Source organism: Pelodiscus sinensis, chromosome 9 (assembly GCF_052426305.1).
Source record: "Pelodiscus sinensis isolate ZL-2025 chromosome 9, ASM5242630v1, whole genome shotgun sequence".
Classification (NCBI taxonomy): domain Eukaryota; kingdom Metazoa; phylum Chordata; order Testudines; family Trionychidae; genus Pelodiscus; species Pelodiscus sinensis.
In genome coordinates this window covers 143,465-164,938 of record NC_143060.1, presented here as the reverse complement: position 1 = coordinate 164,938, position 21,474 = coordinate 143,465, and the positions used below count along the sequence as shown (strand labels likewise).

The following is a 21,474-nucleotide window of genomic DNA, read 5'->3' as shown; positions in this document are numbered from 1 at the left end:
CAGAGCCTGTAGAGCCTTTTGCAGGTTGCTAGTACAGCCACTTGGATGAGAGCAGTAAGAGGTAGAAGCAGAACTTTCACATGGTTTATTTCTGTAACTGCTGTTGGCTACCAGGAGGTATGATCTAGCCAGCAATTCCTCCTCCCTTGCTCAGAAATCTCCAGGACTACTTGTGGCAGCGAGAAGATGGCAACGTTCCTTAGACACTCCAACACCACGTAGTTCTGCCTAGTGAAGCAGTATTGCTACTACCACCCTACTGCATGTTCTCACTCTGCTCCTTCAGACGCCACATGGCAGCCATGTACTTGGTGATCTCAGTGTTCCGGCACGGGAAGTACAGTCTGCGGTCGGTGCGGTCCACACTAACCTGTGGAAGAGAAAATGGTCAAAGCATAAGGAGTGTCTCCAGGAGATGTTCTCTTTGAAATCAAAGATGCAAGGAGTCAGTTGCCACAACTTTCTGCTGCATGGCTAGAGACTATGGGTGTGTCTAGACTGGTAAGATTTTGCGCAAAAGCAAATGCTTTTGCGCAAAAACTTGCCAGCTGTCTACACTGGCCGCTTGAATTTGCGCAAGAGCACTGACTTTGTAATATACAAAATCAGTGCTTGCGCAAATACTTTCATGCTCCCGCTCGGGAAAAAGCCCTCTTGCGCGAGACTACATGCACAAGAGGGCCAGTGTAGACAGGGAAGAACTGTTTTGTGCAAAAAAATCCCCGACGGCTAAAATGGTGATCGGGGCTCTCTCGCGCAAAATCGCGTCTAAACTGGCCATGGATGCTTTTGTGCAAAAGCATCCGTGCCAATCTAGACGCGCTTTTGCGGAAATTCTTTTAACGGAAAACTTTTCCGTTAAAAGTATTTCCGCAAAATCACGCCAGTCTAGACGCAGCCTATATGATTAATAAGATAACTGAATCTCATATTGGATGTTATTGGCTTATCACCACTAAGATAAAAGCAATAGAAAAGATTTACCATACCAGCCTGGGTTCATCAGCTCTTCATTCTAGGATTGGTACAGTTCCAAGGTGCCCACAAAAAAAACTTCATTTGTTTTTTGGTAACCACTTCTTCTATAGTGATTATGTAAAAATGGTACTGAGAGTTCCTTGGTTTATGTCTAACTATAGTGTAGAGGTGCTCAGTTCTAGATGTAATTCTCCCACCCACCCCACTTGCTGCTAGTCCTGCAACTTCAGTCAGTGACCTGAAAGTCAAGCTGTGTCTTTTGTAGCTCATGCAGTGTCACCAATAACTCTGACCCACCTATAGCATTACTGTTTCTGGAGCTGGAACTGTTAACAATTGTTTAATGCAAGATTGGGATCCCTCATGCTGCAGCTCTGTTGCAGGGCTAATGTTTTAAAGCAGTGACGGGTAACCTGCGGCTCAACAGCCTCATGCGGCCCATTGAGGTTCTATGCGTGACCCTCAAGACATTTTGTTTACTGCTGCCAATGCAGAGGGTGGCCAGATTCTGCTGGTTTTTGTCCACGTAGGGTTTTTCCACTACAGGTATGATACAAGTGACATGCACTTAAAGCAAGGCACTTGAATTGAGGTGTATGCTGATAGCACATAACATGTGAGAGCTGTGTGCTCCCTCTGCATCCAATCAAAGTACTTCTACGGGTCATTTAGCACACTGCAAATTGTAGGGATGCAAGCAGAGTTAACAAAATCATTCTATCCTGGGAGACTGTCTTGGTTACCATAGTATTATGGCCCACTGAGATGGAGGGCCACTTGTAAGGCCCACTAACTAGCCTACTTTGCCGTGAGTATTTCTAGTATAAACATATCACTTAGTCAACAGGACTGTGCGAGGTGCATGGAGTATAAAGTGTATGTGTGATTGGTAATGTTTCAATCAAATCAGGTGTCGGTAACAAGGAGAGGTGAGTTGTGCAGGAAAGCAGACTAGAGGTCAGGGTTTCTGGTGGCAAACAGGCAGTGTGAATCATGACTTGCTCAATATAAAAATCTCTGTTGCCAGAAATGGTTTCTTTTTTTGCATGCTATACACCTTGTCACCTCTTAGTGATAGCCTGTATGCAGGTATTATCCATTTAAAAACTCTCCCTCTATGCCACTGACTGCCTAGCTGTTCCTTTTCCACTCTTTTAAACAAATAAAATTATATCAGTTCTATGTTCTGTCAGCAGTTGGTTTCCAAAAACATGTACAGGCAGTCCTCGGGTTACGTACAAGATAGGGACTGTAGGTTTGTTCTTAAGTTGAATCTGTATGTAAGTCGGAACTGGCGTCAGCCGCTGCTGAAACTGATCAGTTTCAACCGCGGCTGAATCTGGACGCCAGTTCTGACTTACATACAGATTCAACTTAAGAAACCCAGGCATCCCCAAGTCAGCTGCTGCTGAAACTGATCAGTGGCTGATTCCAGGAAGCCTGGGGCAGAGCAACTCTGCCTCGGGCTTCCTGTAGTCAGCCGCTGGTCAGTTTCAGCAGCGGCTGACTTGGGGACGCCTGGGGCAGAGCAGCTGGGGTGCTGCTGGGTTGCTCCAGTAGCACGGCTCCTCGGCACTACTGGAGCAACCCAGCAGCACCCCAGCTGCTCTGCCCCAGGCGTCCTGATTCAGCCGCTGCTGAAACTGACCAGCAGTGGCTGAATCAGGATGCCTGGGGCAGAGCAGCTGGGGTGCTGCCGCTCCGGACCAACCCGGCAGCCCCCAGCTGCTCTACCCCAGGGGTAGGCAAGAAAAGCCTGGTCTGCTGGGAGGGGGGGGCCAAAACAGGCCTTGAATAGCAGGTGTGCTATCTTGAAATAGCGGGCACATTCAAAAGACGTGGTGTAACTGTTTCGGGATACTTCAAGTATCCTGAAATAGTCCCACTGTGTAGACATACCCAGAGTGGGGGACGGGGACCTATCACTTCACCTCTAGTAATGTTCCCTGTAAGCTGAGCATTTGGGTGGCCACCCAGCAGAGATTCAGGTGCTTCCCAATTGATTAGCACCACATCCACAACTGATATCATGTGTTTCTGTTGGTGTGCACATCTGGACTTGGTTTGGTGTACATAACAAAATGTATTCTGCACATTGATAGAAAAAATAGAGGGAACACTGCTCTCTACTGTGCAGCGCCTATGCAGGTTGGGCTTTAGACGCAGGGTGCATCTGTGGTGCTCTGGGGCTCAAGCACTCATGGGAGTAAAACAGTGGGGCTATGTCTACACTGGCAAGATTTTGCACAAATACTTTTAACAGAAGAGTTTTTCCCGTTAAAAGTATTTGCGCAAGAGAGCGTCTACACTGGCATGTGCTTTTGCACAAGAGATGTGCTTTTGCGCAAAAGCATCCGTGCCAGTGTAGACGCTGTCTTACGCAAGAAAACTCTCATGGCCATTTTAGCCATCGGGCTTTCTTGCACAAGAAATTAACGTTGCCTGTCTACACTGGCCTCTTGTGCAAGAATACTTGTGCAAGCGGGTTTATCCCTGAGCGGGAGCATCAGAGTATTTGCGCAAACAGCACTGATTTTGTACATTACAGCGTCAGTGTTCTTGCGCAAATACTCACGGCCAGTGTAGACAGGCGGCAAGATTTTGCGCAAAAGCAACTGCTTTTGCACAAAATCTTGCCAATGAAGACACAGCCTGGGTGCTCAAAAACCCACTGTCAGCACTGTGGTTAAGATTCTTCCCTTTCCAGTGCCTCTTGGCCACCACAATCAGCTGTTCAGCAGCATGCAGGAGCAGAAACAGCAGGGATAAGAAGCAGCAGGGGGAGGAAGTGGAAAGAGGTGGAGTGGGGGTAGAGCCACAAGTCCAGTATCCCTTGGGACCTCTGAGTTGGGCAGTATGCTCCACCAGTTTCTACTAAAAATTAATGTTTGCTACTGACTAGCATCTTAGCTCTTTCCCAACCATTCCTGTTTCCCAGGCTTCTCTGTTCCATTGGTTATATTTGTTGCAATTTATCTTGTTCCAGGTTTATTCCTCACACAGAAATAAGTTCAAAAGCCTACATTGAGCTGCTACTTTTTGTACTCCAGATAAAGCCTTTAGGGATCCTACTCACCAAGGGAGTGGTGTTCCAGCCAATTTCCTGGCTCTCTGTCTGTGGTTCTGTGTATTTCTTGGTTGGCTCCAGTGCAGCATAGTGAATAAGATTCAGAAACTTGGCTGTTGGATTAAGGGAAAAAAAGGGTATATGGGGAGAGGGGAGTATTTTAAACCAGAGTGTAGAAACTAGATCAAATAATTAAGTGTTTGTGTTGGACATAAGGGAAGATTTGGACATTACCCTGAGGAGCTTATACTCTAAGGTGTGTGTAGATTGACTGCTTTTGCGCAAAAACTTGCCAGCTGTCTACACTGGCCACTTGAATTTGCGCAAGAGCACTAACTTTGTAATATACAAAATCAGTGCTTCTTGCGCAAATACGTTCACGCTCCCGCTTAGTAAAAAGCCCTCTTGCGCAAGAATACTTGCTCAAGAGGGCCAGTGTAGACAGGAAAGAATTGTTTTGCGCAAAGAATCCCTGATGGCTAAAATGGCGATCGGGGCTTTCTTGCGTAAAATCGCATCTAGACTGGCCATGGATGCTTTTGCGCAAAAGCATCCATGCCAATCTAGACATGCTTTTGCGGAAATACTTTTAACGGAAAAACTTTTCCATTAAAAGTATTTCCGCAAAATCATGCCAGTCTAGACGCAGCCTAAAAGAGAGAGACAAGAGGCCAACAGTGAAATAAGTCTGTTTCTGTACTTCAGTGACTGGTCCTGTGCAAGGCTGTGGTATAGCCACTGTTCGTCTATTCTGTCATCCTTGTCTCCTACACAACAGCCCCTCATACTCACACTGTTTGCTGTCAGCCACCTCTCCCTATCCTGCCAATTGACATTCATATGTTATTTTCTTGTAACCTGGTACCTTACTATTCCAGTTCTTACTTCCTGATCTGTGACTTCAGGAAACCAGTTCATACTTACGTTAACTTGTGTCTGTGTGAAATTTTATAAGCCAGGTCAGTGCCTTGTCCCACAGGCTGCTCTCTCACTGTGCAAAGCCATGTGCATACACAGTTATAAAATAATAAAAATGTAGGTTTGGAAAGGACTGTAACAGGTCATTAAGTCTGGTCCCCCTGAGATGGCAATAATGACTGAATAGTTAAAGGTGAGTTTTGCATTTAAGAAGGGCTTAATTCTTCTAATAAAAGTGACCAATTTTGGAAACTCATGGATGACAGGAGACATCCTGGGAAACTGATAGAGATTAACATACTATTTATCTTTAAAAGGGGAAAAAGGAGGAGCCAGGGAACTATAAATGGGTCAGCCTGATTTTTGATACCTGGTAAGCTATTACAGCAACATATAAAACATTCTTTTTTTGAATATGCAGAGGACGAAGGGGTAATTATTACTAGCATACAGCGTGGCTTTGAATAAATAATAGCAAACAAACCTGAGTTCCTTCTTTATCCAGTAAACCAGTTAAGCTGTCAGAGGGAATGTGACGGACTAGACTCAAGCAAGGCTTTGGACATAGTCCCACATGCCATTCTGATAAATAAGATGGAGATGTGTGGGCTGGGCGTGGCAGAACTGCTATCAAGTGACCATAATTGACTAAGCAACCACAGATTATTCATGGAATTAATGTTAGATTGAAAGATGATCTCTAGTAGAGTTCCACGGGCATCTGTTCTGGGTTCAGTGTTATTTAACATCTTTATTAATGACATGGATGTAGGAATAGAGAGTACTGCTAAAATGGATATGCGCCAACACTACTCCGGTCTCCTGTGTGTGTAGTCAGTGTGACAGACCCTGACCAGCTGGCTGCTGCCTTCTAATGGAGGGCAGGTATGTAGGGCTCTGGGTAAATAGTTTTCTCTTCACTGAGTAAACAGAGTCAAACTTTGTGCAGTATAATCAGGCAGGCACCTGGGGCCAACTAAGAGCATGCCAGAAGCAGCAGGCTAATAACCAGAGGCCCACTAAGGCTTTTTATAAGGCAGGGGTAGGCAAGAGACAGCTAGCAGCTAGATGCGGCCTGTGGTCGTCTTGCCAGCACCCTAACTACACAGCAGCTTATACTGTTTTAAACAGGTGGTTACTAATTGCTCTGCAAGCTGGGGAGGGATGGGAGAATGTGTGTGCTGTTCCTGCCCCCAGCAAAATCCCTCAGCTTCCATTGGCATGTTTCTGGACAATAGGGGTGTGTATAGACTACAGGCTTTTATCGACAGAAGTTTTGTCGACAGATACTGTCAACAAAGCTTCTGTCGACAAAGAGCATCTAGACTACAGCCAGTTCTGTCGACAAAGCAAGCCACTTTGTCGACATGACAGTGAAGATGCAATAACGCCTTCTGTCAACAGAACTCTGTCGACAAAAGGCGTTATTCCTCGTAGAATGAGGTTTACAGCCGTCGACAAAATTGCTGAGTTCTGTCGCTGTTATGTTGACAGAACTCAGTGGCAGTGTAGACGCAGGTATAATTTTGTCGACAAAAGTCCATTTTTGTCGACAAAACCCTGTAGTCTAGACACATCCTAGGAGCTGAAAAACTGCTGGAGGAAGAGGTAAAGTGAAGCTTCCTTCCCTCCCTCCCAGTGCTGGAGCAGAGCTACGTGGAGTAACCTGCCCAGCAGACAGGCATGGTACCTGTCTCTGGTTCCTGCTGGGCTGCTAGCTGGGAGCCACTTAGGTAAGAGCGACGAGGAGTCCTGTGGCACCTTATAGACTAACTGAATTTCAGTTAGTCTATAAGGTGCCACAGGACTCCTCGTCGCTTTTGCAGATTCAGACTAACACGGCTACCCCTCTGATACTTAGGTAAGAGACTCCCAACCACAGTCTGCCTCTAGCAACCCACCCTCTCTCTCCCCAACTACCTGCCCCAGGACATCAACCAAACCCTCTATTTCTTCTCCCTGCCTTGTCCAGGTCATAACTCCCTCCCAGCCCCTGCAACCGCTCCTACCCTCTTCCCCCAGGCCAGAATCCTCACCTGCACCCTTCCCTCCCCCCCACCCAGACTCTGCATCCCCAAGCCTCTGCTCCAGATCATAACCCCCTCCTTCAACCAAACTCCCTCTCAGACCCTACACTTCCTCCTGCACCCCAGTCCTCTATCCCAAACTCTCTTCTGCACCCACTGTTCCAGTTCCCCACTGTTCCAGACCCCATACCCCCTCCATAGAAGTGTGGCCCTTGACTGATTACCAAAATCTTGGAGTGGGCCCCCACTAAAACTATTGCCCACCCCTGTTATAAAGGCTTCCTGAAGAGGGCAGTGGGTGTGGAAGAGTTGGGAATGAGGTGAAGCTGTGAGACCTTTGGACTGTGAGAACGGCACAGAATGCCTTGGAGGAGCAGGATGGGTTGTTCAGGTGCCAGAGGAAAGATGGCTAGAGGGATCTTTTGGGGAAGTGGCCCAGAGAAGAAGTTGCCAGACTGGGAGTAAAAGAAAACCTTGTCTGTTGCCGCTACCTTAGCGGCCAGTCTTGAACCCAGAATAGTGGGCAGACCTGCGTCAGGGGCCTGTATCTGAGACATTACAGCAGCTCATTCAGCCCTCTGACTACAATTCCATGCTACTCATACATGTGGGCACTAATGATATTGCAAGGTGTGATCTTGAGCAGATCAAACGTGACTACAGGACACTGGGAATACAGGTGAGGGAGTTTTGGGAGCAAGTAGTGTTTTCTTTGATCCTCCCAATCAAATAAGGTTTGATGGGGCCAGGGGAAAGACATGGAGACCTGGGAGACAAGTCAGAAATTGGGAGGAATATGGACTATAACAGTAGGGATAAAGGAGACAAGGCAGAAATGGAGGGGGAGGGGGGGCAAAATCAAACCAGTATATTAGCTGTCTTAATACAAATGTAAGAAGTATGGGGAATAAGCAGGAAGTACTTGAAATGCTAGTAAATAAATACAACTGACATAGTTGGTACCATGGAGACTTGATGGGATAATACACATGATTGGAATATTTGGTACAGAAAGGTATAGCTTGCTCAGGAAGGATACACAGGAGAAAAAAGGGAGAAGGTATTGCCTTATATATTAAAAATGTACATACTTGGAAAGAGGTTCAGATGGACATAGGAGACAGACTTGTTGAGAGTCTCTGGGTAAGGTAAAAAGTGGGTGAAGTCATGGTGTGGTCTTACAGACTACCTAACCAAAGAAAAGAGACAGCTAAGAAAATCATCCAAAGCACATACTTGGTGGTGATGGGGGACTTCAACTACCCAGCCATTTACTTGAAAAATAATCTTTGCCCTGTTGTGTTATCAAACAAGACCTTGGGATACACTGGAGACATTTTATTTCAGAATGGAAGAAAGCTACTGGAGGGAGGCTTTTCTAGATTTGATTTTAAATAGGGAGGAACTGGTTGAGAATTTGAAAGTGGAAGGCAACTTGAGTGAAAGTGATCATGAAATGACAGAGTTCATAATTCTAAGGAATGCTAGAAGAGAACAGCAAAATAAAGAAAATGGATTTCAAGAAGACAGACTTTAGTAAACTCAGGGAGCAGGCAGGTTAGGTCCCAGGAGAAGCAAGGATGAGGAAAAACAGTTGGCAGTTGTTCAAAGTGACATTATTAAGGGCGCAAGAGTATGCTATTCCATTACATAGAAAAGATAGGCGGTATGGAAAAAGACCACCCTGGCTGATGCTCTAACAATCAAAAAGGAGTCCTATAAAAAGTGGAAATTAGGTCCAAGTTCAAAGGTAAAATATAAGCAAATAATACAAGTATGCAGGGGCAAGATTAGAAAGGAAAGGGCACAAAATGAGATCAAACTAGCTAGGCATATAAAGGGTAACAAGAAAACATTCTACAAATGTATTAGAAGCAAGAGGAAGACCAAGGACAGGGGTGGCTTAATGAAGAGGGAGCCACTTTTCCTGGGTCCCGTTGGCTGCAAATGGTGAACCAGAGCCAACAGGAGCTGTGAGGCTCAGTGGCCACAGCGCTGGTAAGGAAACCCACCGGAGCGGCTAGTTAGCAGGTTTCTCAAAGTGGTTTCACAAACCACTTTGCGAAACACTGCATTAAGTTATTACACAGCACTGCAAGTAAACTGCACCTTGCTGGTCTCATGTCCTCTGTGCCACGTACATCTATCACATGCAGTAGGTTACCAAAGGGTTGAACATGAATCTGGTCATCCGGGCCCATCCTTCTAATTGCCATCTGGCCACCCACACCTGAACCCTTTGGCCCCACTTCAGTCCATCTTCCCCCAGCCATGCCCTAGGCTGGGGTGGGCAATAATTTTTAATGTGGGTCCACTCCAAGGCTATGTCTACACTGGCAGCTTCTTGCACCAGAAATATGCAAATGAGGCTAAGCGTGGAATAGCGCTGAGCCTCATTTGCATACCTAATGAGCCACCATTTTTGCAGAAGAGGCTCTTGCGCCTGAAGGAACGTCTACACTGCCCCTTCTTGCGCAAGAAAAACCCTCTTGCGCAATGCCACTATGCTGATTATTTTCAGGAATAACGGCAATTCCTTCTGGCGCAAAGTCCACACTTCTGTGGAGGGGGTGTAGGGTCAGGGATGGAAGTTGGGTGCAGAAAGGAACTTGGGACATAGGACTGGGTGGTAGGAGGGGATGTGGAGTCTGAGGGAAATTGGATAAAGTGTGGTGGGGGGGGAGAGGTTACGATCTGGTCCAGGGTCCAGGAGGGGTAAGAGTGCAGGGACAGGATTCTGGTCTGGGGGAGGAGGGTTGGAGGGAGTGCAGAGTCTGGACAGGAGTTGTGACCTGAAGGAGAGGGGGAGAGGGGATACAGAGGGCTTGAGTGGTAACCTACGGTTGGGGGCGCTGGTGATGTGGGGCAAGAAGTTGGGGAGGAAGGTGTGTGTGTGCGTGTGTGCACCAGAGGCAGGCTCTAGCTGGGAGATTCTTACCTAGTTGGCTGCCAGCCAGCAGCCCAGCAGGAACGTGAGGCAGGCTTCATGCCTGTCTGCTGTGCTGGCTACTCCACGTGGCTCTGCTCCAGCAGTGGGAGAAAAGAGGCTTCGGTCTGCCCCTGCCTCCAGCAAAATTTCTCAGAAATTAGCCAGTGGGACCTGAGGGATTTTGCTGGGGGCAGGGACAATGTGCAAATTCTCCCAACCCTCCCCAACTTTCAGAGCAATTAGCAGCCTGTTTAAAACAACATGAGCTACTGTGTAGTGAGGGTGCTGGCAAGGTGGCCACAGTCCAGATCCAGTGGATTGGTTGGCCAAATCTGGACCATAAGCCACCTTTTGCCCACCCTGCCCTATGCCCACCCAGTCTGTCACCCTCTATACAGAGGGCTCCCTACATGTATTCTGGCCACACCCATACTGGGATGATGTTACCTTAACTATTTATTTCCTGTATTTCAGATACAGGCAGTCCCCGGGTTACGTACAAGATAGGGACTGTAGGTTTGTTCTTAAGTTGAATCTGTATGTAAGTCGGAACTGGCGTCCAGATTCAGACACTGCTGAAACTGACCGCCAGTTCTGACTTACATACAGAATCAACTTAAGAACCCCAGGCGTCCCCAAGTCAGCTGCTGCTGAAACTGATCAGCAACTGATTCCAGGAAGCCCGGGGCAGAGCAACTCTGCCTGGGGCTTCCTGTAGTCAGCGCTGGTCAGTTTCAGCAGAAGCTGACTTGGGGACGCCTGGGGCAGAGCAGCTGGGGTGCTACTGGACCAACCCAGCAGCACCCCATCTGCTCTGCCCCAGACGTCCTGATTCAGCTGCTGCTGAAACTGACCAGCAGCGGCTGAATCAGGACCTGGGGAAGAGCAGCTGGGGTGCTGCCGGGTTGGTCCAGTAGTGCCCACGGGCGCTGCAGGACCAATCGGCAGCGCCCCAGCTGCTCTGCCCCAGAGTCCAAAACAAAACCCTGGTCTGCTGGGGGGGGGGGGGAGCACACTAGCTGCGCCCCCCCCCCCCCAGCAGACCAGGGACACGGGGAGCAGAGCCGCAGCGGCAGCGGGGTGCCGCGCCTCTGAGGCTTTGCTCTGGCAAAGCCTCTGAGGCGCGGGACCCCCCGCGGCTGCGGCTTCAGTCAGGGTGCCTGTGGTCTGCTGGGGACCGTCCCCAGCAGACCACAGGCACCCTGACTGAAGCCGCAGCCGCGGGAGGGTCCCGCGCCTCTGAGGCTTTGCCAGAGCAAAGCCTCAGAGGCGCGGGGAACCGCCGCTGCTGCCGCTCCAGACTGGGTGCCTGTGGTCTGCTGGGGACCGTCCCCAGCAGACCACAGGCACCCTGACTGAAGCCGCAGCCGCGGGGGGGTCCCGCGCCTCTGAGGCTTTGCCAGAGCAAAGCCTCAGAGGCGCGGGGAACCGCCGCGGCTGCGGCTTCAGTCCGGGTGCCTGTGGTCTGCTGGGGACCGTCCCCAGCAGACCACAGGCACCGGCACTCAAGTGGCAGCAGCAGGGGTTCCCGCGCTTCCGAGGCTTTGCTCTGGCAAAGCCTCAGAAGCGCGGGAACCCGCCCGGGCCCCTGGTCTGCTGGAGACGGTCTCCAGCAGACCAGGGGCACCGGAGCAGCTTCCGAACGGGGCTTTCTCGCCCCGACTTCCGGGGCGAGAAAGCTCCGTTCGTAAGGGCGGATCCGACGTAAGTGCGGATCCGACGTAAGTCGGGGACTGCCTGTATTTAAATCTGCATTACACCTTCCTGGCTCACACTATGGGCAAAATGAAGCTCAGACACCTGCTGAGTGAAGGGCCCCTGAGCGCCAGGCTCATGTGGAGGGACAGGATGGGGGACTCAGACACTGTATGAGGGAAAGAGTTTCCCAGATCTCAGGACACAAGAGAGGCCAGGGAAAGGAGCTCAGATCTTTCTCAGATCTAGACCTATGGAGGGGGGGAGTTCAGAGCTAAGATGACATTCTCTAGCTCTTCAGCTTCCTTTGCTACCTCTCATTGTCCAGTGCTTCCTGTGCTCTTCTTTCTCCCATTCTTTCCCCAAGTTTGCCAATACCTTTTCTCTCTCCTACCACCTATCTTCATTATAGCTCCATCGCTCAACACAGACCCAAACCTCTCACCATCTATTCTGGACTAGTTTTCCCACACCTAATCACCCTCTTCTCTCAGCAAGAATTTATGTGTATAATTTATTTTCTTTTCAGGAATAGTTTAGGGTTAGTGCTAAACAGGTTGAACCTCTCTCATGTGGCATGCAGGGGACTGGCCATTTCTGAACCAAAGAATTTGTTGAACCACAGGAGGTTAATATTGTAGTGAGTGGGTCTCTATTTTTATTTCACCGAGGCGAATAAATGGAACAGCACTTGCAATGCTATTTAATAATGTATGACTGTACTGATACACCCTTATAAGCCTGTGCCTAGCTAAGGGTTATCAGCTCTCTTCATAACAAAGTGTTAGTGTTCTTACACAATTTTATTGTATTGGCACAAGTAGATAAAACATAAAAAATGCGTTTATGCTTAGCAGAATTACCAGTACTTCCACTGCTTGCTTGTCTCTTAGAAGACATCTAGAGGAAATTTAAAGCAGTGTTTTTCAAACTATAGGTCACAACCCAGCATTTGGTCATGGAATTTCAGGCACTGAGTCTCGTTGCTCAGAGTGATCAGGTGACCTATGGGGGTGCTAAGCCTGGCTACCTGCCTGTCCTAGCACTGCAGACTGTGCTGCACCCCAGAAATGGCTGGCATCAGGCCCGGCTCCTAGGTGTGTGAGCAGGGAGCACACAGCCCCTTTAGCCACATGGATCCTGTGAGTTGTGGTTGGTTATGAAGCCTCTTGTGCCCTTTTTCCATATGCAGTGTCATCCATTTGGTGTATGAGCTCTGGGAATATTAAACCTGAATTTAAACTGAGATCCTTATCCTATTTAATAGTCTGAATCCCTCTCTCCGAAGAGGTGAGGGTGGGAGATATGCATTCTCTGCAGCAGTGTTTCTCAAAGTGGATCACAAGCCTGCTTTGGGAAAGCTGCTACACATCCATGCCACTTTGTTTATCTAAAGCAGGGGTGGGGAACCTAAGGCCTGGGTGCTGGATGCTGCCCCTGGCTTGCTTGGATCTGGCTTGGGGGCTCAGGGCTCCTTCCAGCATTGGGGAGCCTGTGCTGGCACTCCATTCCTCCTGCAATCCCCATGTGAGGCTGCAGCACACAAAATCTAGTAGCCTGAACCCCCCTAGGCTCTGGCGTGCCAGGGCAATGTGGGAAGTGTCTTTCTCCTTCTCAGTCAGGGGCCATGTCAGTGAGGGTTTTTTCTTTTTGCTCCTCACTTGTGGGTGGCCCCCAACTGATTTTTTCTGTGGGTCAGTGGGCCCCGACCCAAAAAAAGGTTCCCTACCACTGACCTAAAGGGTTCGTAGCCATGGCGCCTTGTGGCTCCCATTTTGGTTCCAGTTACTCCAAAAGATCTTCTATAGAAATTATTTTGGGGAAGTTCTATGGCCTTCATTATACAGGAATTCAGACTAAATAACACCACAGTGGTCCCTTCGGGCCTTGCAATCTATGAATAATAATTAGTTCATTAAAAAAAGTTGAACATTATCATTTGCATGGTTAAACAATCAAGTCAGGATATAGCAGTTAGTTGCATATAAACATCTTAACCTCTGTACCCTTATGCATATGCTTTGACAGACTAATCACATTCTATTTTTAATATAGTTCACCCAAATAATACCTTTGACTGTTGTAGCATTAAGTTATACAGTAACAACATACTCACCAAATTCCTTTGACTGGCATTTAAAAGTGAAACCTGGATACTAACTTTGCAACATTTCCACCTATGTGCAATTGTTAGCTGTGTTGTATGTACGTCTGGAAAGCTTTAAGTTAGCAAGTATGCCAAAAGCCACATCTGTCCTGGCCAAATATGGCTCTGCTGAAGCCTGCCTCAATTTCACCTTAATTGGGTCTCCCGTTAAAAAAGTCAACACAGACTAGCATTTCAAAACAATTCCTGTTCTTGGATCCAATTTATTGTATCTAGCAAAGAGTCTTTTAAAAGAAAACTTAATCCTTCAGTCTTCGTCCTGTTTCAACTGGGCCCAGTCCCTCTTCCTCTCTTTAACAATTAATTTCTTTTATCCCAGTCCCAAGCTAGGCATAGTCTCTCTTCTCTGTCTTCCTGCTTTTCAAGCAACTCTTGCCTAAAAACTGGCCTTCTCCAAAGGCCTTCCCAGCTAGTGCTTTCCCTCTGCTGACTCAAGGCTCTGTGGTGCTTCCTTGGTTTCTTAAGTTTACACTTCTCAATGGCAGAGCTATATGGAAAAAAATAAAGGGCGTTGTAACACTTAATCTCATGATTGCTGAGCCCATAAAGGCAGAGAAGTGCATCAGAAAGTTCACCAAGACATCATTAGTTTCTTAGAAAACTGACGCTCTAAATGTGGGGACAAAATATACAAAGGTCCACACATTAGGAACCGTTATACTACTTTGATAATTCCTTTGTTCTTGGGCCTGGCTCATACTTTTCCCAATCCTGTCTCCTCAAGTATTAACAGGTTGTCCAACATTATCCTGTCCAGTCAATCCAGCTGGAAAATAAGATATAGGTAACACTGTCTTATTAATAGTTCATGTGCAGCTGCCACTTTGCATATCCAGTGTTTCTAATCTTTTTCAGGAGTGTTTTTTAAACTGTTAAAGAAAGTTCAGTTTATTTTACAATATGCAAAGAGATTATAAATCAGTTCTCTGATAATTACTTCCTTATCTAACTATTTCAACAGCTGTTCAGAGATTCCTTACCATCCGCAGGCTCTTCTATATTATCATGCCAAGACATTGGTTTCCTGGTGATCGTGTGAACTGGGGAGAAATGTGATGATGCATGTGAGTTGCTATTGTGGTATTAATATTACCAGCAGTTTCAGACAAAACACAAGTTTTATGATAAAGGGTCCATCGAGCTCCCCCTAGCCAGTGTTCTGCCAGCTCACTTAAGCTGTGGGGGTATGTCTACACTACCCCGCTAACTCGAACTAGCGGGGTAATGTAGGCATACCGCACTTGCAAATGAAGCCCGGGATTTGAATTTCCCGGGCTCCATTTGCATAAGCCGGGCGCCGCCATTTTTAAATCCCGGCTGGTTCGAACCCCGTGCCGCGCGGCTACACGCGGCACGAACTACGCTTCCTAGTTTGAACTACCGTTACTCCTCGTGGAATGAGGAGTAACGGTAGTTTGAACTAGGAAGCCTAGTTCGAACTACCTAGTTCGTGCCGCGTGTAGCCGCGCGGCACGGGGTTCGAACCAGCCGTGATTTAAAAATGGCGGCGCCTGGCTTATGCAAATGGAGCCCGGGAAATTCAAATCCCGGGCTTCATTTGCAAGTGCGGTATGCCTACGTTACCCCGCTAGTTCGAATTAGCGGGGTAGTGTAGACATACCCTTAGGGAGAAGAGACTAGGTTGGGAGAGGATGCAGGCAGTCTCCCAATTTCTCCTGGGAACGGAAGGGAATTAGCTTTGAGACCATGGGACCCTGGTATTATGTGCTGTTTGTGACCAGAGAGCAGACTTCACTGATTGATCTGCTTGATTCCTAAACTGTGACCTGTGGGGTAGTTGGTGGATGAACATAGAGAGCTGGCTGACTACATGAGGCTAGTTCAGGGATAGGTGATATTTTTTGAAGGGGGGGGGCCTACTCCAAGATTTTGGTAAGTAGTCAAGGGCTGCACTTTTCTGTGGCGGAGGTGGAGGGTCTGGGACAGAGGTTTGGTGCAGAAGGGAGCTCAGGGTAGAGGACTGGGGTGCAGGAGAGGGTGTGGGGGTCTGAGAGGAAGTTTGGGTGAAGGAGGGAGTTGTGACATGGGGCAGGGGATTCAGGTGTAGAGTCTGGAAGGGGGTATGGGTGCAGGAGAGAATTCTGGCCTGAAGGAGTTGGATATAGGAGGCGGTAGGGTGCCAGAGGCAGGCTTTGGCTGGGAGATGCTTTCCTAATCAGCTCCTAGCCAGCAGCACTCTCAGGTAAACTTCCCAGCAGCCCTCAGCTGGCGGTTTCATGTGGCTATCTATGCTAGGGTGCACTGCCCCTACTCCACCCTCCAGCAAAATCTCTCCACTCCCCTTTGCCAGATTCCAGCCAATAGGAAATGAGAAATTTTGCTGGATGTGGAGGCAGCTCATGAAGCCTTCCCCCACCCCAGAGAGCAGCTAGCACAGGGGTGGGCAGTAATTGTGGATGGGTGGTGTCACTCCAAGATTTTGGAAAGTGGTTGAGGGCCACACACTTCCATGATATTAATGGAGGAAGTGCATGGTCTGAGAGGGAGATTAGGTGCAGAAGGGAGTTTGGGGTAAGAGATTGGGGTGTAGGAGGGAGAGTGGGGTCTGGGAAGGAGTTTAGGTGAAGGAGGTGGTTGTAACCTGAGGCACTGGACTGGGGTGCAGGGGTTTGGGTTATGACCTAGAACTGGTGTGCAGGGACTTTGGATGTGACCTAGGGCAGGAAGGGGTTGGGGCAGAGGATTAGAATAATAGAATCATAGAATAATAGGACTGGAAGGGACCTCGAGAGGTCATCGAGTCCAGCCCCCCGCCCTCAAGGCAGGACCAAGCTCCGTCTACACCATCCCTGACAGATGTCTATCTAACCTGTTCTTAAATATCTCCAGAGAGGGAGATTCCACCACCTCCCTTGGCAATTTATTCCAATATTTGACCACCCTGACAGTTAGGAATTTTTTCCTAATGTCCAATCTAAACCTCCCTTGCTGCACTTTAAGCCCATTACTCCTTGTCCTGTCCTCAGAAACCAAGAGGAACAAATTTTCGCCTTCCTCCTTGTGACACCCTTTTAGATATTTGAAAACCGCTATCATGTCCCCCCTTAATCTTCTTTTTTCCAAACTAAACAAGCCCAGTTCATGAAGCCTGGCTTCATAGGTCATGTTCTCTAAACCTTTAATCATTCTTGTCGCTCTTCTCTGTACCCTTTCCAATTTCTCCACATCTTTCTTGAAATGTGGCGCCCAGAACTGGACACAGTACTCCAGCTGAGGCCTAACTAGTGCAGAGTAGAGCGGCAGAATGACTTCACGAGTTTTGCTTACAACACACCTGTTGATACAACCTAGAATCATATTTGCTTTTTTTGCAACAGCATCACACTGTTGACTCATATTCAACTTGTGGTCCACTATGACCCCTAGATCCCTTTCCGCCATGCTCCTTCCTAGACAGTCGCTTCCCATCTTGTATGTATGGAACTGATTGTTCCTTCCTAAGTGGAGCACTTTGCATTTCTCTTTATTAAACCTCATCCTGTTTACCTCTGACCATTTCTCTAACTTGCTAAGGTCATTTTGAATTATGTCCCTATCCTCCAAAGAAGTCGCAACCCCACCCAGTTTGGTATCATCTGCAAACTTAATAAGCGTACTCTCTATCCCAATATCTACATCATTGATGAAGATATTGAACAGTACGGGTCCCAAAACAGACCCTTGAGGAACTCCACTTGTTATCCCTTTCCAGCAGGATTTAGAACCGTTAACAACAACTCTCTGACTACGGTTATCCAGCCAATTATGCACCCACCTTATCGTGGCCCTATCTAAGTTATATTTACCTAGTTTATCAATAAGAATATCATGCGAGACCGTATCAAATGCCTTACTAAAGTCTAGGTATATGACATCCACCGCTTCTCCCTTATCCACAAGGCTCGTTATCCTATCAAAGAAAGCTATCAGATTAGTTTGGCATGACTTGTTCTTCACAAACCCATGCTGGTTATTCCCTATCACTTTATTACCTTCCAAGTGTTTGCATATGATTTCCTTAATTACCTGCTCCATTATCTTCCCTGGGACAGACGTTAAACTGACCGGTCTGTAGTTTCCTGGGTTGTTCTTATTCCCCTTTTTATAGATGGGCACAATATTTGCCCTTTTCCAGTCTTCTGGAATCTCCCTTGTCTGCCATGATTTTTCAAAAATCATAGCTAAAGGCTCAGATACCTCCTCTATCAGCTCCTTGAGTATCCTGGGATGCATTTCATCAGGACCTGGTGACTTGCCGACATCTAACTTTCCTAAGTGATTTTTAACTTGTTCTTTGTGTATCCTATCTTCTAAACTTACCCTCTCTCTGCTTGTATTCACTACGTTAGGCACACCTCCAGACTTCTCGGTGAAGACCGAAACAAAGAAGTCATTGAGCATCTCTGCCATTTCCAAGTTTCCTGTTACTGCTTCTCCCTCCTCACTAAGCAGTGGGCCTACCCTGTCCTTGGTCTTCCTCTTGCTTTTAATGTGTTTATAAAAGCTCTCCTTGTTTCCCTTTATGCCTGTAGCTAGTTTGATCTCATTTTGTGCCTTTGCCTTCCTAATCTTGCCCCTGCATTCCCGTGTTGCTTGCCTATATTCATCCTTTGTTATTTGTCCTAGTTTCCATTTTTTATATGACTCCTTTTTTATTTTGAGATCATGCAAGATCTCCTTGTTAAGCCAAGCTGGTCTTTTGCCATATTTTCTATCTTTCCTACACAGCGGAATTGTTTGCTTTTGGGCCCTTAACAACGTCCCTTTGAAATACTTCCAACTCTCCTCAGTTGTTTTTCCCTTCAGTCTTGCTTCCCATGGGACCTTACCTACAAGTCCTCTGAGCTTATCAAAATCTGCTTTCCTGAAATCCATTACCTCAATTGTGCTGGTCTCCCTTCTACCTTTCCTTAAGATCATGAATTGGGGTACAGGAGTGGGTGTAGGGGTTTGGGTTGTGACCCAAGGCAGGGGATTGGGGTGCAGGAGTGAGGTAGAGGGTTGGGGGGGAGGGAAGAGGGGCTAGAGTGCCAGAGTCAGGCTTTTACTGGAGACTTACTTTGGTGACTCCCAGCTAGCAGCTCAGCAGTTTCAGGCTGAGACAGGCTGCAGAGCCATATACACATGTGAATAACTATGAGCCAGAGGGGAGGGAGGTGATGGTGCTTCATGTGCTGCCTGTTATTCAAGCAGGGAGCTCCGTTTGGCCGGTTTCTGGCCAGAAATGACAATGGGGTTGTGCTGGGGGCGGGGGCAGTGCCTGAAGCCTTCCCCTCTCCTCTCTGGGCTCAGTTTTGAAAGAGAAAACCAGACAGTCACTTTTCTGATTGGCATGCAAGTATGGTGAAGCAACCAAGGAGCCTGTCTGAGGCTCCCTGCTGTGTGTGTGGGCCGGGTCAGGAGGCTTGGCCAGCCAAATACGGTCTGCAGCCTGTATTTTGCTCAGGTCTGAGCTAGGGACTTTGAGCCGTGCTGCCCAGTGCTGCAGGGGCACATTGGCTAGATTGAAAGCCCAAAGGCTGAATCTTGCCTGACCCTAGTCTAGAAGGTGCTTGGTCCTGCCATGAGTGCAGAGTGCTAGAACTGATGACCTCTTGAGGTTCCTTCTGGTTCTATGATTGTGTAAGACTTACCCCCCATCTTGCCCCAAATGTTGTGATGCCAGGCCACCAGCTCTGGTTCTGGATCTACCCCCATCCACCACAATTCACCTGGCTATGTGGGTGCCTCAGCAGCACAAGGTGGCCATGCTCTAGCTGAACATGTTGCCGAGCATTCTGTCTCCCCAAGAAAGCAGGCTGGTCCCGCCTGATCCACTTCGTAGAGGCAACCCCATAGTCCACACCTATAGCTCACCCCCTTTACACCTTCCCTCCCCGCTTCTCAAAGGGGATTCAGCCCTCCCCCTTGCCTCATTGGAGGGGGCTACCCGCTCTCCTGCCTCCCCCCGTTTGGAGGGACGTGCCCTGCCCCCCGCCTCACCCCGTTTGCGCCTCCCCTCCCCCTACCTCTCAAAGGGGATTCAGTCCTCCCCCTTGCCTCACTGGAGGGGGATACCCGCTCTCCTGCCTCCCCCCGTTTGGAGGGACGTGCCCTGCCCCCCGCCTCACCCTGTTTGCGCCTCCCCTCCCCACCATCTCAAAGGGGATTCAGCCCTCCCCCTTGCCTCATTGGAGGGGGCTACCCGCTCTCCTGCCTCCCCCCGTTTGGAGGGACGTGCCCTGCCCCCCGCCTCACCCCGTTTGCGCCTCCCCTCCCCCTACCTCTCAAAGGGGATTCAGTCCTCCCCCTTGCCTCACTGGAGGGGGCTACCCGCTCTCCTGCCTCCCCCCGTTTGGAGGGACGTGCCCTGCCCCCCGCCTCACCCCGTTTGCGCCTCCCCTCCCCACCATCTCAAAGGGGATTCAGCCCTCCCCCTTGCCTCCCTGGAGGGGGCTACCCGCTCTCGTGCCTCCCCCCGTTTGGAGGGACGTGCCCTGCTCCCCGCCTCACCCCGTTTGCGCCTCCCCTCCCCCTACCTCTCAAAGGGGATTCAGTCCTCCCCCTTGCCTCATTGGAGGGGGCTACCCGCTCTCCTGCCTCCCCCCGTTTGGAGGGACGTGCCCTGCCCCCCGCCTCACCCCGTTTGCGCCTCCCCTCCCCCTACCTCTCAAAGGGGATTCAGTCCTCCCCCTTGCCTCCCTGGAGGGGGCTACCCGCTCTCCTGCCTCCCCCCGTTTGGAGGGACGTGCCCTGCCCCCCGCCTCACCCCGTTTGCGCCTCCCCTCCCCCTCCCCGCTTCTCAAAGGGGATTCAGCCCTCCCCCTTGCCTCCCTGGAGGGGGCTACCCGCTCTCCTGCCTCCCCCCGTTTGGAGGGACGTGCCCTGCTCCCCGCCTCACCCCGTTTGCGCCTCCCCTCCCCACCATCTCAAAGGGGATTCAGCCCTCCCCCTTGCCTCCCTGGAGGGGGCTACCCGCTCTCGTGCCCCGCCCCGCCTCACCGCGTTTGCGCCTCCCCTCCCCACCATCTCAAAGGGGATTCAGCCCTCCCCCTTGCCTCCCTGGAGGGGGCTACCCGCTCTCCTGCCTCCCCCCGTTTGGAGGGACGTGCCCTGCCCCCCGCCTCACCCCGTTTGCGCCTCCCCTCCCCCTACCTCTCAAAGGGGATTCAGCCCTCCCCCTTGCCTCCCTGGAGGGGGCTACCCGCTCTCGTGCCCCGCCCCGCCTCACCGCGTTTGCGCCTCCCCTCCCCACCATCTCAAAGGGGATTCAGTCCTCCCCCTTGCCTCCCTGGAGGGGGCTACCCGCTCTCGTGCCCCGCCCCGCCTCACCGCGTTTGCGCGGGTTGAGCCCGTACTCCGTGTGCAGCCTCTGGCAGCGCAGCTCCTTGCGGACGGTCTCGCAGAAGATCTGGTTCTGATGCACCAGGTCGGGCGGCTCCTTGTCTCGGGCCCGCGCCGCCATGACGGCCCCGCGCGCAGCGAGTCCGTTTGTTTCCCTCTTGTTCCCTAGGCAACGGCGGTTCTCTCGGGATCCGGGCTCAAAGGCAGCGAGTTCGCTAATAGGTGCGGCTCAGGCCACGCCCCCTCCTCTGTTCCAATTGGCTGGCGAGTTAAAAGTCCCGCTGCTGATTGGCTGTCTTCTCGGCCGGCATTTTTGAATCTCTGTCCGGTGGCAGAGCTCTAGCGCGACAGGCGCATCCGCGGGGTCGGG

General features: G+C 49.7%; 1 protein-coding gene across 2 annotated transcripts; it reads right to left on the bottom strand.

Annotated features, from left to right (window-relative positions):
- Positions 1-70: 70 nt before the first annotated feature.
- CFAP144 (cilia and flagella associated protein 144) lies at positions 71-21,229 on the bottom strand. 2 transcript variants are annotated; one of them, XM_075914609.1, is made up of 4 exons: positions 21,093-21,229; positions 14,762-14,821; positions 4,055-4,158; positions 71-370 (listed from the first exon to the last, which is right to left on the bottom strand). In XM_075914609.1, exons 1-4 carry the CDS (start codon positions 21,223-21,225, stop codon positions 257-259), a joined length of 411 nt encoding a protein of 136 aa, XP_075770724.1. In that variant the 5' UTR covers positions 21,226-21,229; the 3' UTR covers positions 71-256. The 2 variants fall into 2 exon arrangements, with proteins under 2 accessions (XP_075770724.1, XP_075770725.1); XM_075914610.1 differs by lacking the exon at positions 14,762-14,821 and having other exon boundaries at positions 21,093-21,226.
- Between the last annotated feature and the right edge of the window lie 245 nt (positions 21,230-21,474).